The sequence below is a fragment of the Branchiostoma floridae genome, chromosome 15, assembly GCF_000003815.2.
Source record: "Branchiostoma floridae strain S238N-H82 chromosome 15, Bfl_VNyyK, whole genome shotgun sequence".
Lineage (NCBI taxonomy): Eukaryota > Metazoa > Chordata > Leptocardii > Amphioxiformes > Branchiostomatidae > Branchiostoma > Branchiostoma floridae.
In genome coordinates, this window is record NC_049993.1 from 13,722,767 (window position 1) to 13,749,275 (window position 26,509).

At 42.4% G+C, this 26,509-nt stretch overlaps 1 protein-coding gene across 1 annotated transcript in view; it reads left to right on the forward strand.

The window, feature by feature from the left end:
* Positions 1 to 25,465, forward strand: part of LOC118431700 (ubiquitin carboxyl-terminal hydrolase 24-like) — a 37,602-nt gene extending 12,137 nt beyond the window's left edge. The window contains exons 10-42 of the mRNA XM_035842958.1: positions 36 to 232; positions 966 to 1,101; positions 1,659 to 1,752; positions 2,705 to 2,928; positions 3,742 to 3,799; positions 3,929 to 4,009; positions 4,768 to 4,904; positions 5,373 to 5,426; positions 5,606 to 5,718; positions 6,262 to 6,439; positions 6,936 to 7,034; positions 7,369 to 7,547; positions 7,964 to 8,222; positions 8,852 to 9,051; positions 9,522 to 9,856; positions 10,204 to 10,836; positions 11,264 to 11,409; positions 11,865 to 11,984; positions 12,153 to 12,272; positions 12,788 to 12,994; positions 13,576 to 13,777; positions 14,615 to 14,772; positions 15,195 to 15,503; positions 15,994 to 16,133; positions 16,730 to 16,928; positions 17,417 to 17,628; positions 18,376 to 18,483; positions 18,821 to 18,895; positions 19,635 to 19,858; positions 20,308 to 20,429; positions 21,489 to 21,662; positions 22,242 to 22,481; positions 22,867 to 25,465. Of these exons, the coding sequence (XP_035698851.1) occupies positions 36 to 232; positions 966 to 1,101; positions 1,659 to 1,752; positions 2,705 to 2,928; positions 3,742 to 3,799; positions 3,929 to 4,009; positions 4,768 to 4,904; positions 5,373 to 5,426; positions 5,606 to 5,718; positions 6,262 to 6,439; positions 6,936 to 7,034; positions 7,369 to 7,547; positions 7,964 to 8,222; positions 8,852 to 9,051; positions 9,522 to 9,856; positions 10,204 to 10,836; positions 11,264 to 11,409; positions 11,865 to 11,984; positions 12,153 to 12,272; positions 12,788 to 12,994; positions 13,576 to 13,777; positions 14,615 to 14,772; positions 15,195 to 15,503; positions 15,994 to 16,133; positions 16,730 to 16,928; positions 17,417 to 17,628; positions 18,376 to 18,483; positions 18,821 to 18,895; positions 19,635 to 19,858; positions 20,308 to 20,429; positions 21,489 to 21,662; positions 22,242 to 22,481; positions 22,867 to 23,037 (5,904 nt within the window). The 3' untranslated portion in view covers positions 23,038 to 25,465. The remainder of the gene's footprint in view (positions 1 to 35; positions 233 to 965; positions 1,102 to 1,658; positions 1,753 to 2,704; positions 2,929 to 3,741; positions 3,800 to 3,928; positions 4,010 to 4,767; positions 4,905 to 5,372; positions 5,427 to 5,605; positions 5,719 to 6,261; positions 6,440 to 6,935; positions 7,035 to 7,368; positions 7,548 to 7,963; positions 8,223 to 8,851; positions 9,052 to 9,521; positions 9,857 to 10,203; positions 10,837 to 11,263; positions 11,410 to 11,864; positions 11,985 to 12,152; positions 12,273 to 12,787; positions 12,995 to 13,575; positions 13,778 to 14,614; positions 14,773 to 15,194; positions 15,504 to 15,993; positions 16,134 to 16,729; positions 16,929 to 17,416; positions 17,629 to 18,375; positions 18,484 to 18,820; positions 18,896 to 19,634; positions 19,859 to 20,307; positions 20,430 to 21,488; positions 21,663 to 22,241; positions 22,482 to 22,866) is intronic.
* Positions 25,466 to 26,509: the final 1,044 nt, after the last annotated feature.

Sequence of the window (26,509 nt, forward strand, 5' to 3'; positions counted from 1 at the left end):
GCAGTTTGTAATTAACAGACCCTTCCCTTCCCCAGGCTACCCAGGAGTTGTTGTTACAGCTGATGGGACAGCTAGCCTGTAGTACCCAGCAGTCTGGTATCATCCACCATGTGTTATCCATGCTGTGGGACATGGCCCACCTCCCCGCGCTGCCCCGCCCTCTCTTACACCAGGCACTCAACCAGCACTCCACCATTCTCTTCAACACCTCACAGATAACTACTGCTACCAGGTAAGGGGTTTCAGTATTCTCTTCAACACCTCACAGATAACTACTGCTACCAGGTAAGGGGTTTCAGTATTCTCTTCAACACCTCACAGATAACTACTGCTACCAGGTAAGGGGTGTCAGCAAAAATATCATTCAGAACAGCAAAAAGAAAATCTGAAAAATGATAAAAATGGCATATCTAAGAAACCTGTAAAATCCTTGGCCCAAAATCGAAACTTAGATTGCCAATATCTGATACAACATCCAATTCACTTCTAACAAAGACCATAACTTTACTTCTTTCGTTGATTTTTTTCTGATTAACTAAATTGCGAATGGCATACTTTAACTTTAATTTTTTGTCCAATACCTCTGTGTAAGTTGTCAAAAATTTTGTCATTAGGTCTGTTAGAAGTTGTCGTAATACATGTAGCTATTTTCTTAGGCTTATAAATGTAACCAGATTTTTTCAGGATGTACCATTCTATATACTGGAGAGGGGTAGCTGAGAACATTTTCTCAGCCCCTTTAATTTTGATTTCCATTTCCAAATCGTGTTCCTTTTTACTCACCTTAGCTCCTTTCTTTCAGATTGACTGCTGGTGTAGCAGGCTGGAATATACCCCTGGCCAGGATATACCCAGGTATATCCCGGCCACTGGTATATTATCGATACACCAGTACTGCCGCTATAACTAGAACAACTGTAAACCTTGAGTTCAATGCTGTTTTTCTGATGTTCCCCTTTGTGAAGGAAAGAGTGGGTCCAACAGTGTGTGCACGAGGTGAAGAGTGCCAGGTTTGTGGTGCCAGCACTCCAGCACATCATGAACATCCTACGGAACATGCTCAACAACATGCCGCAGAAACTCATGCGCAGCTTTATACAGGTCAGTACTGGAGAAAATAACCAAGAGCATTTGTAAGATTGCTGTTTCAATCGCCAACCAAGTCCTACCACAGACTGGGTGCGATTGATGTACAATGTACCAGGACAAAACTGTTTTTTCTTGTTGGACGGGTAAAAAAAACCATTGTTTTTAGGCCACTCACAAGTTTTCACAAAAGAATTAGGTCCAGGTACAGGTCTGGACCTAGACCTGATCCTCTGGACCTGTACTGTACCTGTACCTGAATTTTCTGTACTGGTACCCACCCTTACCATAGAGGTAAAAAAATGGAACATTACTGCTTTGGTGTGTGCTTAGCAGTCAGCACATGTTGGGAAGAATATTGTGGTTGAACTTAGGTACTAGCCCCCTAAAGGCTATAGAAAGGAAACAAACCTCAAAGTGAACAACAGGCAATAACACAATCAGAAAATGTTGTTTTGGGCTGTCATACAGTCTTTAAATGCCACAGCTTTCACAACTACATTTGTATTTTTTTTCACTTATAGAGTTGTTCATGTTAAATGAGGTATATTTTGGGTTGTTGTGTGTTCTAGGACATGAACCGTACCCAAGACTTGGTGAAGGTGCTAGTAACAAGTCTGATCACCATCCACAAAACAGCCAAGAGTTCAACAGAGAGTATGCAAGGTGAGGCTTCAGTTTTGAATTTTCTGTGGGGTTTGTCTTCCCAGTGTTAGTCTCTATAACTGTCATTCCTCCTGTAGTAAACAACAGTGCTATACAAAGTACATGTACATTGCTGGTCCAACCTTGCTTTGAAGAATGTACCTTCTGCATTATTCCTGTGAACCACTAAATTTTACAACTTCTGTGGGGTTTGTCCTCTTTTTTTTGTCTCTATCACTATCATTTCTCCTATAGTCCAGCACGGTATTACATATGTATACTTCACTTGTTCTACCTTGTTTGCAAGAATGTGGGGCCGCGTAGCACAGTGGTAGTGTATTCGGCCCGTGACCGAGAGGTCGCCGGTTCGAATCCGCCTGCCGTGTTGCCGGTCTTGTGCCCTTGGGAAAGGCACTTTACACGACTTTCCTCACTTTACTCATGAGTCGTCCCTCGGATAGGACGTTAAATGGAGGTCCCGTGTTTGGGGAGAGCCACACCCCGGGCACGTAAAAGAACCCGCCTGATGTGCGATGGTGCGATGTTAGCTGATCAAACCATTCCGGCCAAAATGGGTTAGGGAATTTCCCGAGCAGCCTCGTAACCCCTGCTTCGCCTATTGAGTCAGTGAAGTCAAGCTTGCTTAAGCTTGATGTTTCTGACTTAGGGAGAAGAGATGCTGCTACAGTTATCGCTATGGGCCGCTCTTCATCACCATGATGGTAACATCAGGCCCTACGAACCTGATTTAGAAAAAAAAAAAAAAAGAATGTTCCTTGTGTAGTATTCCTATGAACCACTAGGTGGCCTAACAGTTACCAACAGAATATGACATATTTCAGATGTCAGGGAAATTCCAATCCTAGCACACTCCACTTCCTAAACCAAAAACAAAGGATAATGCTATATAATCATTTAAAAAAGAGATATTCAGAAGAGTTATTAAATCGTGTCTCATTATTTTTTACCATAGCTCCTGCGCTAGTAGACGATAAGTTCGGTCTGGACGAGTGCGTACAGACCCACCTCAGCATGATTGGTGTGATCCTGGAGGACGGCGAGCTGTTCCTGCCGTGGCACCGCCTGCGTGACCTGTGGGACTGTCTGGTGTCGGGACCCACCGCCAGCGAGGAGGAGCGGGAACTGTGCTGGCGATGGCTGCAGGGGCGCCTCAATGATCTGGAGCCTGAACCTCAGGTGGGGAACACACCAGTACTGTATCCACTCTGATTTTAGCACACTTAATACTCAATGACCTGGAGCCTGAACCACAGGTGGGGAACACACCAGTACTGTATCCACTCTGATTTTAGCACACTTAATACTCAATGACCTGGAGCCTGAACCACAGGTGGGGAACACACCAGTACTGTATCCACTCTGATTTTAGCACACTTAATACTCAATGACCTGGAGCCTGAACCACAGGTGGGGAACACACCAGTACTGTATCCACTCTGATTTTAGCACACTTAATACTCGACCACACCAGTACTGTATCCACTCTGATTTTAGCACACTTAATACTCAACCACACCAGTACTGTATCCACTCTGATTTTAGCACACTTAGTACTCAACCACACCAGTACTGTATCCACACTGATTTTAGCACACTTAATACTCAATGACCTGGAGCCTGAACCTCAGGTGGGGAACACACCAGTACTGTATCCACTCTAATTTTAGCACACTTAATACTCAATGACCTGGAGCCTGAACCACAGGTGGGGAACACACCAGTACTGTATCCACTCTAATTTTAGCACACTTAATACTCAATGACCTGGAGCCTGAACCACAGGTGGGAAACATACAGAATACTGTATTTACTCCAACAACTTTGTTCACAGTTCAAAATGATCATGTGCAGCAAGATGCCTTGTGTAAGATGAAGGACCTTGACTGAAACTTAGATAAAATATGTCAGGACATGTACGAATATATAGTCTGGACAACAACTGTTTAAACCCTTTTGATTAATTTGGATGGTATCTTCCTTTCTACACAGATGAACTTGATGAAGGAGAGATTGTTCAAAGTGCCTCCTACTCAGCTGACTACCACAGGTAGATACTATCCCTTTTTTTCTGTCTTATTTTTTTCATGCATCACTTAAAGTGATGTATACTGTCTTTTCTAAGTGTCCTTTTATTTTAATCAGGATTTATCCAGTAATGTCTGTGTTAATTTTCCAGGCTTCCAGTGCTTCCAGTCCTTTTTTGAAAGTGTAAATGAAGAGCAGCATGGGTTGAGGAAACTGGTATCTATTCTGGTAAGTGGATATTATAACTCAATCATGAAAACAACATGTTTGATCCAAGTTAACAGCCTAATTTTTTTACATTCTCTATAACATGTGCCAGTGTATAATATGTGTCAGTGTAGTAGGCCAGAATATATTTTTGGCTGGAACGTCCCCGGATATATTTTAACCAGGGATACATTCTGGCCTGGTACACTTTAACCAAGATAAGGTTGGTGTAAGGGGATAGGTTCTATTGTTGTCTATACGTCTATATGTTTCCAGTTTGTCTGTTTGTGTAGGTGTGTGTCCATAGTCATGTACTTCAATATACTGTCAGTAAAGTGGCATAAAGTGAGTGTGAAGATGGCAGCAAAAGCCAGGCTTGCCAAGAGTGACAGGAAGTGTAGTTCAGAGTTGGTAGAAGCAATCATATATCAGACATGAAAGAGGCAACCAGTCAATGGGGAAGTACTAATTTTTTTGTCAAACTGAGTTTGTTTGTCTGCGTTTTTGTGTGGAGGGTGGAGAGTGTACCAGTACCCTCCCTAATCATCTGTTTGTGTACTTTCAGCAAGTAGAGAAGTCTGAGCTGCTGGGACTGGACTATGTGTGGAGGGTGGCCCTGGAGACTCAGTGTACCAGTACCCTCCCCTAATCATCTGTTTGTGTTGTACTTACAGCAAGTAGAGAAGTCTGAGCTGCTGGGACTGGACTATGTGTGGAGGGTGGCCCTGGAGAGTGTACCAGTACCCACCCCTAATCATCTGTTTGTGTTGTACTTACAGCAAGTAGAGAAGTCTGAGCTGCTGGGACTGGACTATGTGTGGAGGGTGGCCCTGGAGAGTGTACAGGATGAGGTCGCTGATCTGGCCATCAGTATGCTCATCAGATACTCCTACACCAACCTGGCACCAAAACTCAAAAAGGTCAGCAAATGTTGTCATCCTGGAAAAAATTTTTCTTTTTGCAAACTGTTTCCTATTTTCACGTAATAGCAATAGCCTAGCGGGTAGAGTGCTTGCTCAAATGCATGTGGTAAGTCACAGGTTCGATTCCGCACCCAACTTTAAAAGTGCTGAATACTGTATTCTTAATGTAGCAATCAGCACTGAATGAGAAACTTTATCTATGGTAGTTGAACACACAAAGCTACTGCTGGACAATCGTTCTGCTGTTGTATTACCTGTACTTACACAGCAGTGTGTATCAAGAAAACAGAGGTGTGTGCTCCCCTATACACCATGGGGTATTGGAAGTACCTGTATTTACTTAAAAACATACATGTCAACTGGTCAATCTAATGTAGTTAAACTTAAGGTAACTTGATAAGTTGATACTAGTTTGAGGAAAATGCTGTATCTAACATAGGTTTAATTGATGTACCATTGCTACAGGAACCTTTAACTGTCCATAAGAAGTTCTTTGAAGAGTGCCAGAAGAGGTTACTGGTGAGTCAAAAAATTTTGAATTTTTGAAAATATTTCTATAAAAAGTTTAGCAACACCAACAAAACAGCAAACATGATACTTTTTCTGTTTTGAGCCTGTATTCATTCATTCATTTTGTATTGTAATTGTATTTGCTGTAGTTTAGAAATTTTGTTTGTTTGTTTGTTTGTTTGAAACAGGCAGCACAGTCAGTCTTGGGAGAATCAGCCATCGCCAAAGCTGTGACATCAGTTACGACTGCGTTGACAGCCAACACCGTTCCACAGATGGCATCAGACCCAACCATGGCAAGGTAGGCCATAGTCAACATTTGGGAACAGACAATGCAGTGATCATATCATGTATTTATAAAAGTCTGAATAGATCATTTTCACTCGCCATATCAAAGTAGGTACATGTAGGTCCTGGCTACCATGTGGTGTCCCTATATTCATTCATGTATGGAAGCATTTTTGTGTGTGTGTTTTTTTTAAGTTTTTGATTATTCTATTGGAATATTGTCTTTTTTGAGCTGTGTTAGGCATTTGATAGTGGTTAGATTTTGAGAGGGTCAGAAGATCCTAATACCTACAAAAACACTTGAGCTTTGATTCACTGAAATGAAAATCGGACACCAAATGGCAGCTGACACAGAGATAATGAAAACTTAAAATCGCAAATATTGTGTTATGATTACCATATCAAAGCTCCACACTCTAAGTGACTTAATTTCTAAATTTTTAAAAAATTTTTCTAATTCATGCCATTTTGTTATCAACTATAAAGGTGACGTGTGTTACATGTAGTGAAGTGGAATTTTGGCCTTGCACTGATGTTGTTCTGTTTTTTTTCACAGGGTGGTCCAGTTGCGTGCAGTGGAGCGAATCCTGCTGATCGTACACAGGTACATCAGCACGGTGGAAGACCAGCAGTGCGTGAGCCGTACCGTGTTGTCTCACGGCGCGGCCTTCCGCGGCCAGCCTCTCTCTCTTCACATATCCTGCGAGACCAGTAACAGAATATTCGACATCAAGGTAGGAAAATGGATCCTCCAACTTTTTATGACATGCCAACTACATGTATTTTTCTAGGAGTTGCCTGCAGTGAAGGTTTGTGATTAGAACTAGAAAACAACTTTTGCAAGCAAAGTAGCATGTTTCACTCCCATCCCTCCCACATGCTAAAATGGACTGTTCCAAGAATAGAATGACCACACACAAGATGGACCATTCCAAAATAACTTCCACCCAAACATGACTGATTCAAACTTACAATTCCAAGAATTTTCATAAGTTGGCCCCTTATGCAAAAATGAACTCTTATGATATCGCCCCCATGGAAAATGGACCATTCCAAGATCACCCAATTCTGTACTATCCCTTTTTTGACACCTATGAAAGAAACTGTAGGGAGTGAAATATAAGAAAATTAACTTACCAGAATTTTTCGCATGGCTGTAACATACAGTTTTCAATGGTCAAGGTCATTGAAGTCAAGTGATAAGCTGTACTATTTCTGCATTGTTTTCAGGGACACAGCAATGAGAGGTTAGGAAGTATACGACATAAGATTGCCGTGGAGGTCAACCACCCTCCAGACTATGTACAGATTGCTGTTAATGAAAGGACGGTGAGTGGAGGTGTCTCAGTCTAATTACACATTGATGAAGGCATCCAGTATACAAATGTATTACAGCTATACAGATTGTCATGTTTTGCCATGAAGAAACATTTGTCAGATGAATAAGGAAAGAGACAGATTTGGGAACAATTCAGTGTCTGCTTCCATGTTGGTGTCTATGCTATTTGCATTTCAGCATTTTTGGACATTTTGACAGGTCTTCTGACACTCTCTGTATCAATGGCTAGGTGGCCTTATATAGAGGTTGTCATCACCTGTACAGGTTTGACTGTGTTGTTTGGGACAAATGCACTGTACTAACAAACATGTTTTTGGTTTTCAGTTACTGTGGGGTAAGGACCAGAAGTTGCTGCACCAGTTGAGTTTTGAAGACTCCATGACCCTGTCTGTGAAGATGCTGCCTTGTGGAACCCCTGCCCTGGACACATGGAGGTCACGGGGCAAACAGGCCATGGTCAGCACACCGCACTACACCAGCGACCAGGAAAAACAACTTCCCAGGTTTGCTTGTTTGTATTTCATACCCAATAAACTACCTGATGGTATAACACACCAGGTTTATACTGAAGAGTATAAGCTGCATTATCCGGACAGATTTTTTCGATACACTCACACTGGGAAGTGCCCCTTCTCTTTTCAATAAATATGTTGGGTTCTTAAAATTGCTCAAGGTGCGGCTCTCATCAAACATGGTGCATTTAGCATGGTGGTCTGATTTTTCCAGTTTTCATGGTGACTGCTCCAGTCTCCAAATTCATGATCCTGTAAATATGTGTTTCCACCGTATTACTACTGTACTATAGAATTGTTTCAACAATGAACTGAAAATTGAGCTGAAAAGACTTTTTTTATACTTTCAAAATTCCTCACTAAATAATTGACTATATGTAAATCCCAATATCTTCACACCTTTCCAGCATGGTGCTGTCCGGCCAGGCTGGCATCTATGACCTGCTGTACAACACAGCAGAGCTGGAGGGGGCCAGCATCCAGGAGTGTGTGTACCAGCTGCTGCTCCTGCTGCCCACAGACCCCACGGTACAGTCAGCGCTGGACAGCCTGAGTGAACAGCCCGTGAAGGAGGAGAACAAGGCCGTGCTGTCCGCTGCGCTTGAGCTGCTTATTGGACAGAAGGCGCCCAAGATTTCTCCTCTCCGATTGGTCTACAACTTACAGGTACAGCCTTAAAATTTGCACTTAGTCTATGTGGTAGTAGCCTAGTGGGTAAATGGTCACTGTACATATGGTAGATCATGGGCTTCGGGGATTAAAATTATGATTACTATGATGTCAACGAAAAGCCTGTTTTATCTGTGGTTGCACAGCAGTGTGGCCCAAGGGCTAAGGAAATAGAGATAACCATACTGTGTGGCAAAGACTTTAATTTTTCTATAATTGTATGTGGCAACATACATATACCAATAGAGTGATATGCAATGTATTAGAAGCTATCTTCTTGACTTTATGATTTGAAAAAAAGACTTACAGGAGTTTACAGGAGTTGTAAAAAAAATTGAAAAAAAATAGGTGGCTAAGTTTGAGTGTTGCCTTTGGGATGATTTAGAAACCGTTAAATGTTTCAAGAAAGTTTAAGCATATCTGGCATGTCCTCCAAAACTACAACAATATGGCGTATTGTTGGACAGGCGCTGAGTGGTCACAATATGCTTATAAAAAATAACAATTGGCCAAGTTAAGATTTGGCTGCGGGATGATTTAAAAATCATTTAATGTTCCAAGAAAGTTGTAGCATGACTGGCATGTCCCAAAAACTACAATATCTTGTCTGGCGTACTGTTCAACAGGCGCTGAGCGGTCACGTGATGCCGGTAGATGAGGACGAGGGTCTAAGCGCCATCCTGCACGTGCAGCAGTTCTGTCAGAACTTCCTGCGGGGAGGGGGGCTGGACTTCCTCTTCTGTCTGCTCAGTAAGGAGGGTCTGGACGGGGACATGGTCATCCAGGCGCGCCGCGGCTGCCTCTCCACATGTCTACAGCTGACCAGGTGGAGAATCTGTTTTCTATTGTCATATCATCTTACAGGTGTGGTTGGATGTATGCATGCCACACCTGCATTGTGTCATACCAGTAATAGCATCTGTAACAAGAAGTTGGACTTGAAAACATCATACTTCTGTGAAATATCCAGAGCTTTTATAAATTTCTTGTTTTTTTTATTCGTTTTGAATTTTTCACTTATTCTGTCAATGCATTTTCCCCACTGGCTCCCTTACATCTAAGATGCAAATTGTAGATGCATATAACAGGATATGAGATAACCCTTGATAAACGTTTTGGGACCTTTGAACTAACTTCCTCTCTATCTTGATGAGCCGAGTATGAAGAAATAAGTGTGGAAATACAGATGAAGAGACACCAAAAATAATTAGGGAGGTAAAAGTTGCAAAACAAAACAAAGAGTTTTAATGATACGTTCAATGAGTATGTTCATCATTTACCAACTTTTTAAATCAGGTTCTTGCTGGGAGGAAAGCCGTTACGTGAAGTCAGCTCCGAATCTGTGGGCGGTGCCACACCCGTGAAGCTTCAGCGCCAGTCCGCCTCCACCCCTGAACAGGAGGCGATGTCACCGGGAGCATCGTCGCCAGGAGCGATGGCCATGTCTCCGGTGATGACAGACTCAGAGGCTGAGGGCGCGTACACGGCAGCGTGGAAGGAGGCCAGCAGACAGGTGCTGGACATGACAGAGGAAGGGTTTAGGGAACTGTTACAGTGTCTGGTAGGACTGGCCTGGGCAGCTGCAGCAGGGAGACTGGACCTGGCACCATACGCACCAGCCACGACACAAGGTATGGCCAGTCTGAGATATGGAAATGGTATGGTATATTGAAAAATGCTTTTAAGTTCACAGGGACTTTGTAATCCCCTGATTCTTTGGTGAAAGAATTCTTTGGTGTGTTTTTAAGTGCAATATGGTAATAAGACTGTCAGGCAGAAAACTGCAAATGCAAAGCCACTGCAGATATATTAAGATTTACTGTACTTTACTGTGGTAACCCACTGTACAAATGTAGGTACGACCATTATACAAAATGTATAAGGACAACCATGCCAATGTCAGCACTTTTTTGTTGGTCCTTTAGAAATTTTTAAAGTCCAAGTAAAATTTATAACACTGGTTGTTAATGTCATTCAGGTACCCCTGGTCGAAAGCGGAGTGGTGGCCTGTCCCACGTCAGTATATGTACAGGTGACCAGGTCTCCAGCCAGGACGCTACCATCGCGGCCGCGGCCATGGACCTTCTGGTCACCTGTCTCCACCTCCGCACCCAGGACCTGGACAAGTTCTACACCTGGGAGTTCCTCCAAGACTTTATAGTCGACGTCTTGCTAGCCTCAGCCAGCCCCAAGGTGCGAGAAGCTGCTACCCATAGCCTATACTCCCTCAGCAAGATCAGAAGCACTGTGGAACATGCTGACAACAGTGCCTCCAGTCCCAAACAGTTCTTGCTCAGGATTCTGCAGCAAGCGCACGTGCCGCTGTGGACGTCTTCGTCGTATGTGCGAACGGCTGCGTTCCGACTTCTGTGTCAGAGCGAGCACTATTTCAGGCTGGTGTGTAAACTGGTACAAGGGATGGATTCGGACGACCTCCACGGTATAGGGTTGAACACGACCAGTCTACTCCAGTCGGAACTGGACTGGTTGAACAACTTTGAGCCAACGGAATCGGATGACCATGCGGAAGCGGATGATGTTCTCTTGACTGGTCATCTCAGACTCATCAAGACCCTGTGTCAGAAACCAGGAGTGGACAGAGCAGACATCGGTCAGTCTGGAAGATTTCCTCTTAAGATTTCTTAGCTTATTTCTTACAGTTGTAAGTCAGTGCAGTCGTCTGCATGCATGTTTGGCGTGTTTTGGATGGGTCCATTTTGACGTATTAGGGGGTTGAAATGGAAAACTTCCATTTTCACTGCAATTGTTTTGGAATTGGGCATTTTTTGGTGTACATCATTTTGGAATTGTCCATTTTGCATGATGTGGTGTCTTTGGAATAATTCATTCTTACATCAGGGTTTCCATTTTAGGCAGTGATGATTTTGGAATTTCGTAAATCAATTTTAGGTTGGAAGCTTTTTGGAATGTTCTATTCTAGGGATGGGTGTGAAATATGCTGTACTTGCTTGCAATTTTTGCTTTTCCAGTTCACTCATTTTTTGGAATTGATAGAATTGTTGCTGTTCTGTCCACAGGTTTCTCCCTGAACAGGTTGCTTCTGCAACAGCTGCTGTTCCCTGCTGCCCACAGAGGGACAGCTGCCCAGACAGCTGCCCAGGGGACAGCCAAGGAGCAGGACTCCTCCCTCAAGTCCAAGTGTCACAGCGACTCCTGTAGACAGGTTAGTACTGTAACCCTTTGTCATGAATTTGTGTTGAGAGCACCATGTAAAACCGTGTACATATAACAACAAGAAATATTTCATGATTTACAGTAGTACAGTGTCACTGACAAAAACTGGTGGATTCCAGTTGAAACGTCTGACCGTTTCCAAAATCGTATCCAGTTTCTTGAGTAACTACTTTTTGGCATATCTTATTACCTGGATGTCTAACCTACATCGATGACATGTACATCTGTTTGCATTGTCATGACTTTGCAGTGAGCTCTCATCTTAAAAATTGGAATTATGAAGCCACTGCAAATGTATCACAATTTACGGCACTATACTTTGCTAACCTACTATAGGTCCAAACCTTAATTTGTAGGTATGGTATACATGTGCACGTATTGCTAACAATGGGTGTACCAGTGTACCTAGCAATGTAAATATGACCATGAATGTTTTGTGTATAGGTGGCCTATGACCTCCTGGTTATCCTGTGTGAGGGGTGCAGTCAGAACCTACAGGACGTGACATCACAGCTGGTCAACATGCACCACCAACCACAGCTCACACACAAGAGGGAGTGGGAGGTAAGGAGCATTTCTCTAGCCTGGTATCTAGCCTCTTTGATTGACTCGTCTGATCGCTTCCCTACAAAATAGTCCGTCATCTGTCCCCATCTTAATATCATTTATTTGTCTATTGTTAGAAATTGATACTTGCAAACCTCATGATATATCAACGTATCTTTTACCCAGCATTTACCGCTAGTTGATGGACGAGCAGGCTGTGGGTATGTGGGGCTTAAAAATGGTGGCGCCACCTGTTACATGAACTCGGTACTGCAGCAGCTCTTCATGACCCCAGGCATTCCAGAGGTTAGTGTGTCTGTTACAGCGTTGTCTTCTAGTTAAGAATAGTTCAGATTATATGCACATAACTAACATAAGCACAAACAAGAAATTCAAAATATCATACCTCTGTGAAATAATTTCTGTGAATTTCTTGTTTCATTCATTATTGTGAATTTCCTGCTAATTTTGTCTATAATTGCTTTTTTCTCACTCTGGCTCTCATATGGCAACAGATACAGTATTATATAGTGTAGACAGATGTAGATAGGTGAAGACAGGAAATGAGATAACCTATTCTGGGACCTTTGACCTAGCTTCCTATCAGTGTTTCTGTGCCAAGCATGTGCCTGGAAACTTTGAACTCAAATTTGACCTCCACTTCCTGTCAGTGTGCATCTACACTATTTTCCCCTTCACATCCTGCAACTCTACTGTTTTCAAACTACTACAGACACACAAGAAAGCCCCCAAACACACACTGCAAAACCTCTGTGCTAAATAATTACAGAGGCATTTATGCATTTTCTATTGTGTTTTAGCAATTGTTGGGGGTGGAGTCGTCTACGCAGAGCGCGTCGGACGGAATCCTCCACGAGGCCCAGCGCATCATGGCACACCTTCAGGGCAGCATGGTGCAGTACTACACACCCGAGCACTTCTGGAACTCCTTCAAACTCTGGGGGGAGACCATCAACGTCAGGGAGCATCAGGATGCCTTCGAGTTCCTCACCAACCTCACAGACCAGGTATGGATGCTGGAGTTTAGGGTTAGGATCGAAAAGTTATGGGGTCGAATCCACAGCAGGATCTGATATTGTGCCGTTGTGAAAGGCATTTCAACACCATTCTTCTCAGTCAACTCTGAAAATGAGTACCTAGCTTTGGTTCGGGACATCCTCTTGTATGGGGCATAAAGACAGAGGTACTGTGCTTAAGGAGAGTGATGGTTCGAACAAGATAGAGAAGCCATCATACTTGATTTTGAGTTGTTCAGACCTTACAGTCTGATCTTATACAACTTGTAATTAGTGTAACAAAACTGGTATGTAACACATTTAGGTGGGTTACCAGTTGTGCAAACAATCACTTTTATCCATTGTTAGATGTGAAACATATAACTACTGAAACATGCAGTCATAGTGGCCAAAAATTTCAATCTAGTTCAATTTCCCTCAAGAATTACAATGTAGTTTTCTTAAATGTGTTATTTGGTGAAGACACTTATCAATACATATTCTTTTAATATAAAAATGTTCACTGTGTTGCTACAGTTAACTCATTGATTCCTCTACTAACCATTTGACTGGTTATTGATTTTACTAACCAGGTGGACACAGTGCTGAAGAAGTTGAGTAAACAGGAGCTGTTCAAGTCCAAGTTCCAGGGTGTGTTCAGCGACCAGCAGATCTGTATCGAGTGTCCGCACCGCTACGAGCAGGAGGAAGAGTTCATGGCGCTCAATGTCACTGTGAAGCAACCGACACTCGAGCAGTCACTGGAGCAGTTTGTACGAGGAGAGATACTGGAAGGTAGGGAGAGTTTCTGGAAAAAGTGGGGTGGTCTACCAGGATAAGCTATGCTACCAAGCCACCTTCTCTCCAAGGCTATGCATGGGGGTTTAGCCTCTAATGGAATTTCCTTTAGATAGACTTGGTTAATGGCATCCCAGCTATTGGATAGCCAGACTGCTAGCTGAAAACTTTGAAGAATAATTTTGGTGCAGTTTGGTTGAAGCAGTGTTTGTGGTCAAGCAGCATAGCTCAAAAAGGATGCATTGTTATGAAATTTGGTATGTGGGTCGGTATTGACATATCAAAACATGGTTACTGTAGTAGATAATGCGTCCCCTGGCAGCTTTCCTTTGGTACAGCAGCAGATTTTTTGTATCATGTTCTGAAGGTGCTATAATATTTGTATGGTTGATAATGATAGCCTTTAGGCTCACAAAATAGTGGTGTAGGTTTCAAACCCAGCAGCTTTCTTTGAACTGCAGGGGCCAATTTTGCTGGAGACTTTGAAGGAGGATAGTTCAAAAAGGGGTAGACCGATTGTCATGATTTTTCACAAGTAGATGATTGACATGGTCAGATGCTAATCATGCAAATCAGAAGCATATTGTTAAATGCTGTGTTAGTGTTAGGAATAGCAATGGCTATTGTTGTATGAGGTATTATGTTAGTTTTAGGCTTAACAATGGCTATTGTTGTTGTGCCCAGGTGAGAATGCATACCTGTGTGAGAAGTGTAATGATTGTTCCTGTGCCCAGGTGAGAATGCGTACCTGTGTGAGAAGTGTAATGATTGTTCCTGTGCCCAGGTGAGAATGCGTACCTGTGTGAGAAGTGTAATGATTGTTCCTGTGCCCAGGTGAGAATGCGTACCTGTGTGAGAAGTGTAATGAGAAGCGCAGCGCAGTGAAGAGGATGTGTCTGAAGCGGCTGCCCCCCCACCTGGCCATCCAGCTCAAACGCTTTGACTACGACTGGGAGGCGAACAGGGCACTCAAGTTTGACGATTATTTCAGAGTAAGTAATTCTCACCTACCGTAAATTCATTTATCCTTACAGGGATGTAATTTTACGCTAGGAGTAGAGAGGAGGTATTCCTGGTGTTTTACGTTCACTGTCAGTACAATACTGTAACACATAAACATGTGAAAAATGTGTCAACAAAACCACTGCAACTATTGAATAATTTATGAGTATTTCAAATTATATTGTACTCTTTAATGAAAATTACTATTTTCACCACCATTACTGAACATATTTTTGCCCTTTTATACTGGTTTGTCAATATGAACTGGATGTCAAACTGAATGTTTTTGCTGTCTACAGTTCACACTTGTAGCTATCAAAAAGGCATTACCCTTAGTTTTAAATTATGCTTTTACACTTTGAGTTTAACATGAGTTGTTGTTTTTTGTAACAATGGTATCTCTTTATATCAGTTCCCGCGAGAGTTGGACGTTGCCCCGTACACAGTAGAAGGTGTAGAACAGGCCACGCGGCAGGGGTGCACAGAACCTACGTCCCCAGGGTCCCCCACAAAACAGACAACACTCTACAGACTGGTGGGGGTGGTGGTCCACAGCGGTCAAGCCAACGCCGGTCACTACTACGCCTTCATCCAGGACAGGCGGCCGGGCAGACAGGGCCACTGGCTGAAGTTTAACGACACCACAGTAGAGGAGGTGGAGCTAACTGACCAACTGTTAGAGGAGGAGTGCTTCGGGGGGACTTTTCAAGTCAGCTCTACAGTAGGTGTCAATCATACATAGCTATCTATTAGTATTACACTAATTCCTTTATTCAGTAGAGTAGTACTTAGTAGTGTTTTATATGCAAGGGCAGCCATACCAGATACTAGTACTAGTATATAGATATAGAATCTGATATAGACACAAACTAACACAACTGCATGTAAGTAATCATTTCTTTTGATCCATATCTTCTTTGCAACATCACATTTTCATCTTGCAAAACTCTGTTGAGAATACTGGATTCAGCATTTTGCATATACATGTATAGTCTATCAGAAATTCAGAATGTTCCTAGTTTCCATCCAAATATTCCAATTCCATCAAGATTCAGAATGTCAGATAATGTACTACGCAGAGCCATGCTTGATATCTTCTTGCATATATCTGATAATTCAAAATTCAAAATCTAACATGTACTATTTGCATTGCACTAGTGGCCATACTTGTACATGTTGTCCCTGTATCTCACATTGTGTGGTTTTCTCAGGCTACCAGTACGTCTAGCTCCTTCCCGGAGACCCGCGTACGGTACTGGAGCGCCTACCTCCTGTTCTACGAAAGACAAGATGGCCGCCCCGTCGTTCCCAAGTCACCGAGCAGCAAGGACGTCAGGAAACCCAACGGAAGGTAAGCAGTTTTTGGTTTCTTTTGAAAAAACAAGTACCCAGAAGATCTGGCAGAGAAGACATATAGCTATCACGATATTGTGCTGTCCAGATTACTGCCCAGAAGTGACAGCTTGTCCAGCTGACTACATTGTTCTAGGCTGGTAAACAGGAACAAATTTACAAGAATGGCTTTGTGCTGTCCAGACTGCTGTCCAGAAGATACAGCCTATCCAAACTAGCTGCACCGATCTAGGTTGGTGAATAGCAGCAGATTTGGTCGACCTTGTTCTGTCCTGGTTGCTGTCCCAGATCCTGGCAACACTAAAGTGACAGCCTATCCAAACTAGCTGCTCTGATACCGGTGAACAGCAGCAGATATGACACTGATGACCTTGTAGTGCCCTTGTGCTATGCAAGTCACTGCCCATAGGTAACAGCCTGCTCTGATCTAGGCAGGTGAACAGCAACAGATTTTATAGTAATAACCTTGTAATGCCCTTGTGCTGTGCAGATCTCTGCCAAGAGGTAACAGCCTGCTTTGATCCAGGCATTTGAACAGCAACAGTTTTTATAGTACAAAATATAATGACCTTGTAATGACCTTGTGCTGTGCAGGTCGCTGCCCAGAGGTGACAGCCTGTCCCAGCTGGCTGCCCTGATCCAGGCAGGTGAACAGCAGGGGCTGTTCCAGTCCTCCATGCCCCCTGACTTGCAGCAGGAGGTGCACGCCCAGAACCTGCGCTTCATGCTGAACAAGGACATCTACAGCACACAGTACTTCTCCTTCATCAAGAGACTGGTCTGCTGTCCGCTGGTGAGCATGCAGAACTACTGCAAGTCTAGAAATGTTTGCAGTGGTTTGCTGAGACTGTTTACCACATAACCAAAAGGCAATAGATATGTGTTTTGGGTTTTCACTGCCCTGCAGAATGGATGAAACTGCAAACTTCAAACACTGCAAAAATCTCCTACTACAGAAGTAAGGCCAAAAAAATGAAAAGATTTGCAGTAATTTCAGTTGTTTTTTTGTCTCGTGTTCTTTCATACTCCCATTGGGCTTATAGAAAGAATTACAGAAACGTGACTGTGTAACATAACAGACCTTATCATGTGTACACTAAGTACAACATGACACGGGAGCTTTTACATGAATAATAGATAAAACAAGGTTTGTCAGAATATCACTGATGTTAACATAGCACGTATTGCTCTGGAGAGGCCCAGAGATATTACGTTACATATGGTTGTAACGTTTAAACAGTTGTTATTATAGGTTGATAAAATTTGATACATGTTTTCCAGCAAGGGGATGTGGTCACAGAAGCTGAGCTGGTGGCAGGGACCAAACTGGCTCTGCACTTCCTCTGCAATACCTACTTCACCACCAAGGGGGAGCTGCGTGCTGAGGTGCACAGCTGGGTAGACTGTGTGAAACAGCTGCTCCAGGCCAGCAGTCAAGCCTGCACTTTCCTGGTCAACTTTGTCAGTCAGCAGGAGGGCACGCTGTACATCAGGTGGGTGCGGGAGGGCAAGGTTCTAGCCAGGATTTTATTTTAGCGTAGTGGTAATGGCATGGTAGTGGGAGATGGTGTGAACAGGGGGTCTTGGCCCTTCCACAGTGAGATTTTGAAAATGTAGAGTAAAATGTTGGCATGATAAGGATACTTACTACTGCACTATAACTCTGTTAACATCATGTAATTTGAAAGACTTTTTGGTCAGCTTGACATTTTTCAACAAGTAAATTATAGCAAAGTACCACTACGCTAGTTGAAAATGCCTGTTATGCTAAAATGCACTAGCTAGAACCCTGGAGGGTCACTTTTGGGTACAAGAAGTGTTGAAGGTAACAGAATACAGATTTTTGCCTATGGGGATTTACATTTACATGGTTATGGTCACAGGACATGTCAAAATGTATGTGTGCACAAAGAATTACAGGAATTCTATATGTTTAAGTTCATGGTACAATCTTTGAAATATGAGAAAATGAGCTTAAGTTTGCTGTCATTTGCTTTTAAAAGTCCCTTTTATTTTACCCCCAGCAGAGATCATGGAGACAGCTATATAATCCCTAATCTTAACCAAAATTTTAAGATTGGCAAGATTTTCTTCTGTAGATTCATGGAGAGAAAAAATCATGTTGGAAGTCAAGAATGCTGATAAACCCTTGCTTTAGATCCTCAGCTAGTAAAAAAAAAGCTTGAGTCTTAGATAATGTTTATTTCTGAACTTGACCTTTGACCCATCATTGCATGCAGACCGTTGTTGCTGGAGTGTCCGACGCGTGAAGTGCGTGTCACGTTTGCCTCGCTGATCCACGCTGTGCTGGAGGTCTGTCTCAAGAGGAACATCTCACTGTGTGACAGGTGGGTGAAGTAAGCTTAATGAAAAAATCATTCTAGAGAATTTGTAAATGTGTGAGACTGTAAATACAAGAAATGGCAACAAAATGCAATGTAGCACAATTTTTATGTAGTCTGTTTGCACTAAGTCTAAGTTTGCACTGAGATTTGCACAAATATTTTCTCATACACTCTTGAAGTTATCCTTGCTACTGCTATCTTTTGATGTTCTGTGGTACATTTCATTATATTTTTCTATTTAACCATACAGTATTCTCTGTTGTTTTGTAAAGTTTTATCACAATATTGCTAGTGACAGCCATGATAGATATCTCTATAACTGTTTGTCTTGCTGTTCCAGCCTGTTACAGCTGCTGCTATCCATGGTCAACCAGTACATCGCCAGCAACCTCAGGAACAGCGATGCCTTCTTCAGGTGAGTGGGGGAGGGGGGCATCTTAGTCATCCATGCTGATCTTCATCAGATGCATAGGGGAGGCTCCCATCTCCATCTCTCTTGCTCATGGGCCACACAACACTACAGCATGGGGTAGTTCATTGGAAGTATTAAACTCCTATACTAAACTCCTCCTCATAAGTGCTGAGTGCTAAGCAGAGAAAGCAGTATGCACCATCTTAAAGTCTTATGATATGACCTGGCCACACTGGGTATTAAACATAACATATGACCTTCTGGATACAAAGTAAGCACTCTACCAACAAAGTAAGCACTCTACCAACAATGACCAGTACTAGAAGGCTTAGACCATAGTTATTGGCCAAGTAGCAGATACCCTGTGTACTTGATCACATAATGTAGCAAGTGGCAGGACAGAGCTGGAGGAACTGGTCACCATATGTACTATAAACATGTTTGAGTAAGAACTAACACAGTAACAGTTTGTGATGGGAAATATTATGTATTTGCTTGCAAATGTTACCTTCCTAGTTAATGCTGTGTTTCCTCCTAGCTTGTTCCATGAGTACGGGCGGCTGGGTACCTGTGCATGTGAACACAGAACATGTTCTCCTGTAAATGTTTAACCTTACCAGTTAATACTGTGTTTCCTCCTAGCTTGTTCCACGAGTACGGGCGGCTGGGTACCAGGGCATGTGAACACCTCCTCCAACAGAACATGTGTTACCTTACTAGTTAAGACTGTGTTTCCTCCTAGCCTGTTCCATGAGTACGGGCGTCTGGGTACCAGGGCGTGTGAACACCTGCTCCAACAGAACATGTTCTCCTGTCTGGTGGGACTGCTGTTGACGGGACCACAGATTCAGCAGAGCACCGCCGGCAGCAAGTGGACACCGGGAGAGATCCCCGAGCTGTTACCGCTGCACCTCGCCCTCGCAACCACTGTTCTACACTGTGATCTGTCGTACGCGAGAAGCGAGGGTGAGGGAACATCATCTTCGATACTGCTTAACCCACAAATTGGATTATTAGCAGCTGCGCAATGGCCAATATTAGTGCATGTGTAAAAAAAACGGTAATAATGGAAAGAACATGGACATGTACAAAGACAGGACATGTGTAAATTAGTGATATTACAACACACATATTTACATATGTACAATGGACCTGGAGTGTGTAACTCAGTGCAACAAAGCCCATCCCAGTTCAGTTTTGAACTGACCTGGAGAGGGACTCTGCCTCCGCCCACTAGGCTCAAGTTCATTCCACTCCAAACATGTGCTTGTTGATGTATTTTCTGGCTTGGTAATAGAAAGCATATATTGTAGAAGACAGAAAGAAAAGTACTTAGAGACATGTATTGATAGATTAGTGTGTGTGTGTGTGTCACATGTCACATGTGTGTTCCTAAGCTCTGCCATTTCTTTCAGATTCAGGAGACACCCTGCCCCCCAGGCCCACCAGTATAGTAGCACCAGAACAGTACATCAAGGCTCCTGTAGCTGTGCAGGCCTGCATATCAGGGGAGCAGGCCACAGCCTACGTCAATGAGGTAAAAAAGCAGTCATTTTATTTTCATGGTTTTTGAAGTAACCTCTCCTCAAATTCATACCACCGTATGTTTCTCTTCTATGGCTACTTTGCTACGGAATTGTTTCAACTGCTGTTGTAACAATTTTGTTCAAGGACATCAAATTTTCTCGTTCTCTGTTTTCATGGGTGGGTATGACACACACTTTATAAATAAAATATGACACAGTGTATTCCACCTCACCCTCAGACTCAGCCCTTCCACATGTCAGATCACCCTCCAACCATTGTGCGATCCGACCCGCGGTCGGGCTGATACCTTGGGTGATACGGAATACGTTGTGTTGTATTCTATATTTACAGTGCCAACAGCTCTTGGAATTATCAGAAGTGTACAGCCCTTGTACATAATGATCTTGACAGCTATGACTATGAGACTGGTTCTGTTCCCATGTGTGTGCTGTTGTAGGTTGTGTGGGTGTTCACCCAAGGCTCCACCCCTCCCTCCACTATGGTGGAGATTTGATTTTTTATTTTTTTTTATTTTATTTATTTGCACATAAAAAAGGGCATGCATACAGTAAAGATAACTGATAGATTAAAAACCGTGCGGGAGAGAGGTAGAAGCCAAAAAGGCTTATGGGAGACCTCCTCCTAACAAACTATTGAACACAATTTCAAATGAGGTAATTGAAATGGTATACAAATAATAACATAAACATAAATGTGATAACAATTAGATGATTACTAATAAAGCAAATTTGAAGCAAATGATTACAAATCATAAATGGGTATCAACAATTAGATGATCAACAAGTAAGGCATAGCAAATATTCCAGAAACAAAATAGAAAAACAAGGAATGTAGCAACAACAAGTACCTGAATGAACATATGTTAAATAGAGTTAATGTGTGGATATTACTTAGGGGCTGGGAGACGAGAGAAAGAAGTTTTTGATACTGCGCTTAAAATGCTGACAACTATGACTTAAACTGATTTTCCCCATGTGTGTGCTGGTGTAGGTTGTGTGGGTGTTCACCCAAGGCTCCACTGATTTTCCCCATGTGTGTGCTGGTGTAGGTTGTGTGGGTGTTCACCCAAGGCTCCACCCCTCCCTCCACCATGGTGGAGATGCTGCTGCACTGCTGCTACTGTAACAGGCACTTCTCCATGCTGCTGTTGGACCACCTCAAGCAGTACCTCCGTACCACCGCCACCAGCGAACTGCGAGGGCTCCTCACCACCTTACAGGAGGTACGTTTGTTTTTTGTTTGTTCTACATTACTGGCAAACTGTTTTTAGGGGTAACACCAGTTTTGTACAGTACATAAAACTGGGCTGATATGTTTTATCCACTCACACCAGGATAGACCCCTTTCTTATTTCCATTAGTGTGATGGGTTCTCTTTAACATGCTTAGGGTGTGGCTCTCCTCAATGACAGGGCCTCCGGCCTTCTGTCCTATCCAGAGCTGTCTCCAGGATCCGACCCTCCATTCCAGGACAGAGATTAGCTTGTTGATATGGACAAAAATTCTGACTTTCTTGACATGCAAATGATACAAATGTGTATTATTATCAAATGACAGATGGAACAACAAAAATCAGTAACATGGACTGCAAAACAATGAGTGGGACAGATGAAAATTTATTTGTCCCATCCAAAAGAATGTCCCTTACCAAAGCTAGATACTCATTCTCACCTGATTTAAGAGAGGAAATAGGTTTTGAGTGCCTTTCTGAATAACACAACATCGGGCCTGCTAGGGATTCAAACCCATGATCTTTAGATTCTAAGTCAACAACTCTAACCTTAAGACCACCCTCCCACCAGGTCCTGATGCTAGAAGACCCCCTGCAGACAGCACGTTTAGACTCCGTCATCAAGGGAACCAACAACGACGGACTGATCGGGCTGATGCGGGGCAGCCACACCAGCGACAGTACGCGCACCTACCAGTGCGTGAAGTTTCTGGTACACCTGGCCAACAAGAGCCACCCGGCAAAGGAGTTCCTGTTGGAGGTGTCATCAGGGTGGAAGTGGGCAGTGTCGTGGCTACAGAAGAAGATGCAGGTGAGAGAACACACCTGTTTGGATGTGTTCAACAAAAGTAACAATGTTAAGTCAGAAATAACTATATCTGTTGAGAAGCTATCAATCAGGTACAATGTCTAATGTTGCTGTCTTTGTGTAACTAGTCCTTCGGAGGCTAACACCAACAGTCTTGACTTATTTGTACATGTATCTCCTGTTTTGTGTATGATAAATCAACATTTATGTATAACCTAAAGCTGGGTGTAAATTTTAAAGGAGTAATTTATTTTCGGCAATGTCAAAGCTCAAACTGTTTATCTGCTTTAGAGAATGACCACAAAACTCTTTAACTTTTTCTTCACCCCTCGTCTTAGCATGAGGCAGGGATAAGTATAACCCTTTCCTTGTTCCCCTTTTGTCTCAGGAACACCAGTACCGCCCCCAGCAATCCAATGTGTCCAACGAGCTGTCCAGTAGCCGCAGTTTCCAGCGTACTATGAGCGCCCAGAGCACCCTGGCTGAGGCTACGGCACTGCTGTCTGAGCTGCAACCAGACGGTGTCAGCCAAGTTGAGGACCAGCTAGATCTGGATTGATCCAGTTCAATTTCGGCTGATCCAGTTCAATTTGGATTGATTCAGTTTCACCTTGGCTAACCTGGGTCAATCTAGACTGATCCAGTTCAAACTGGAATCGTCCGATTCTGTCTGGAATGATCCGGTTTAGTCTGGAATGGTCCAGTTCAATCTGGAATGACCTTGTGTAATCTGGACTTGTCTGGTTCAATCTGGAATGATCCAGTTCAATCAGGACTAATCCAACTCAGTTAAAAGCACCCAGATGTCATTGTCTGATCTCCAGAACCAGCTGGATCTGGTTATCATCTAAATTTTCTGGATCAATTTCCTTGATCCAGTTCAAAGCCAGCTGAATCTGGATCCTCTCTACCTTTCAGACCGATTAGATCTGGTTTCATCCAGCCAATTCAAACCAGCTGGACCTGGGTATGGCTGGATCAGCCACTCTCCATTGACACAGATACTGAAACACCACTTGCCTGACCTAGTACACCTCAGTGTCAAAGCATACTTTCAAATGATGGCTCTGTTTATTTGCACCATTTTGCATGTCTATATTTGTAAAGTTTGTCCTGGCTTGATATGGCAATACCAGCATGTTGTATAAAGTATTGAGATGTGGGAACACTTTGTTCAAATGGTCGCTTGCTTGGCTTGGGCTGGAAGTCCTGCAAACATTGTATTTATCATTGCCATGCCCAACTATGTACCTGCTTGAAGTTGCTTTTTCTTGTAATGTGTGTTGAAGCATAACTGTACATTTATTCACAGTTGTAAGCTTTGTGTTGTAACGTGTAGAAACAGGCATACACAGAAATCTAATTAGGTTGCACTAAAGGGACTTTTCGCTAGAGGGCATTTTCTTTAGTTGAAGGCAGTTCACTCTGTTGCTGCATTCTTACATTGGAAACAGTTCTCAGGGTAAAATGTGTGCACACATTATATTTTTAAAGGATTTAGGCACAGCGAAAGATGTTTCTGATGATGCACAGTGTTGTGTTAACGTGTATATAGTAGTACTGCCATTCTTACAACGTAAATGAAATAGTCAACATTCGATCCAGCAGAAGTTACGTATTGTAAAATATTGCACGTGTACAAACCTCTGACTCTGGCACAAAGCGCTTGGAAACCTAGTACTATAATACAGACGTTTGGGAAATAGTTCAAATTTCTTTGGATTCATAAGATCCATCTTAGAATCATGCACAAACTGACACTGATGATATTTTACCTAGGATCACGTCTCCAATGGTGATCATGTCTCCAGTGGTGATCATCTCTTTTCCGTGAAACAAATGTTTTACGCATAGATTATTTTCTCAGTAACAACTTTCATCAGATTGGTGCATAAATGGATAGTGCAGTTCTTTGTCCCATGACCAAGGGGATTTATAATGTTTCAGGATCCTTCTATTACCTTCCTCAGGGCAATACTGACTGGTTCTACTTTCTACTGCAAGGTGGATATGCAATGAGAAAAATGATGAGGGGGGATACAAACTTAGTCATGTTTGGCACTGCATTTTTCTGACTGCAGTGCCACCTAGTAGTGCAACAAAGAGCTGCACCATTCCAGACTTTTAGTACAGCTTTCTTTTTGCTTAGATCTATACAAATAGCATAGTGAATGAGCAGACTACAGTATTCAGGGCAAATGAAATGTGCCTTACCGAAGAACACAGTTTCTTTAAAAATCACTTTAAAAAACAACTTGCTGTTTGAATAGCCAATTAACTCCGAAGTGAGAATTTTGCATTAGAAACAGTTGTCTTGTCATTTAGTGTAGATTTCTAAATAATGAGTTTTTTCTTAGCAATTCTTTGAAATGACCTGAATGTGTGATTTAACAGGCATTTTCATACTCATAGATATAGCAGCAGCTGCGTTTTGTACAGAAAGAACAACCTTTGTATTCTGACACTTTTCTGGTTTTCAAGATTGAGGAATGCTGTAACAACTGTAAAATATGCATGTAGTTCTCAAGGGCTGATGGAAAAATTGGGGGAGGGGAAAACATCACATTACAGTGAATACAACTCTGAACATGTACATGTATGCAGCAATACAATATGGGAAAAGGGAGACACTTTGAAAAGAGTACACCATGTCTTTCCTTAGTTATAGATACTTAGTCATTCTTACCAATGAGAACTGTTGCCTATCTAGAATATAATTCAAATCAAATTTACAAGGATGATATGATCACAATTCTAACAAATGTATCTACAAATGTGGAAACGTATGATCATTGGGAGAAATGTTTTATTTGACTCCGCCTGTTTAAGATGATGGACAGGTGCATGTACAGTTGTATAGAGGTCCTGTTTGGACAAGAATTTCATCCATTAATACTCCCTACTATGGAATTGGAAGATGAAAATTTTCTTTGATTCTAAATCGTTTTTACTCTATTAATCAATAAAGCATGTCTGAATAGTGAATAGTAAATGTGTCATGTTGATTCTTCAAGTGGCATTTACAGATACTCTGGTGAAAACAGAGAACCCCTCAACTTTTTCAATGGACTGATCCTAGAACACTAGATGGAAGACTCAATGAATTTGTATTGTTCGTTTTCTAAAACGTTAAGAACAAAAGTGACATAACTTGTATTGGTCCCTTTGACACTTCTTGCGATCAAGGACATTCCATAGAACGTCCTTGTTGCGATACATTGCGCAGAACAAAATTTAACAGAATTTGAAAACAAAGTGCTCGAGGAGGTGCCTCGACCACGTTAAACAGCCTCATTACTCATACTTTGGGTACCTACTGGCTGCAAAATACACCAGATTATTATTATTATTATTATTATTATAAAATGTGTTGTGTATAAAACCCGCCATCATCAACCATGGTTTCCTCGTCGTAGATCATTGGCTGAATGGTTAATTATATGACCAATGAACGAACACCTGACTTAATCAATCACAAGAAATCCGCCCTCCTGATTGGCTAAGACAGGATACGATCTAACTTAATCATGTTCACCTGCTGTCAGTCATAGCGCCACGTACCAATGACATTCCTGGCATAGTTTGCTGTTTTCCTCTAGGTGGGAGAACAATAGTGGCCACTTGTAGCCCCATTGTGTGTGCGTTACGTGACACTTGTAACACTCATGACCCTACATGTATGTCGATTCAAAATAATACATGGTTACGCGCTTAATACCACAGGCTTGCAGGATTGTCAGCCAAGAAAATATATGACGTGTGCGTCGTTTTGTACATCCCGTGGTCACTTTTAGGGTGTAACGCTAGTTTGAGTTCCATAATTTGCCTTGTCCTATTTCTTGACTTTTGCGTCAACTACTAGTATCATGAGTCGAATTCAGAACAAGGTCAAACCAAGGATTTTTTAACCTCCTTGGTCAAACATGGCTAAATTCAAAAGCAAAACGACCGAATATAAAGAAGTCATAGGAAACATACCGTATTTTCTAACATGTATCAACAAATTTCGCATGATAATGTTGTGACCAAGT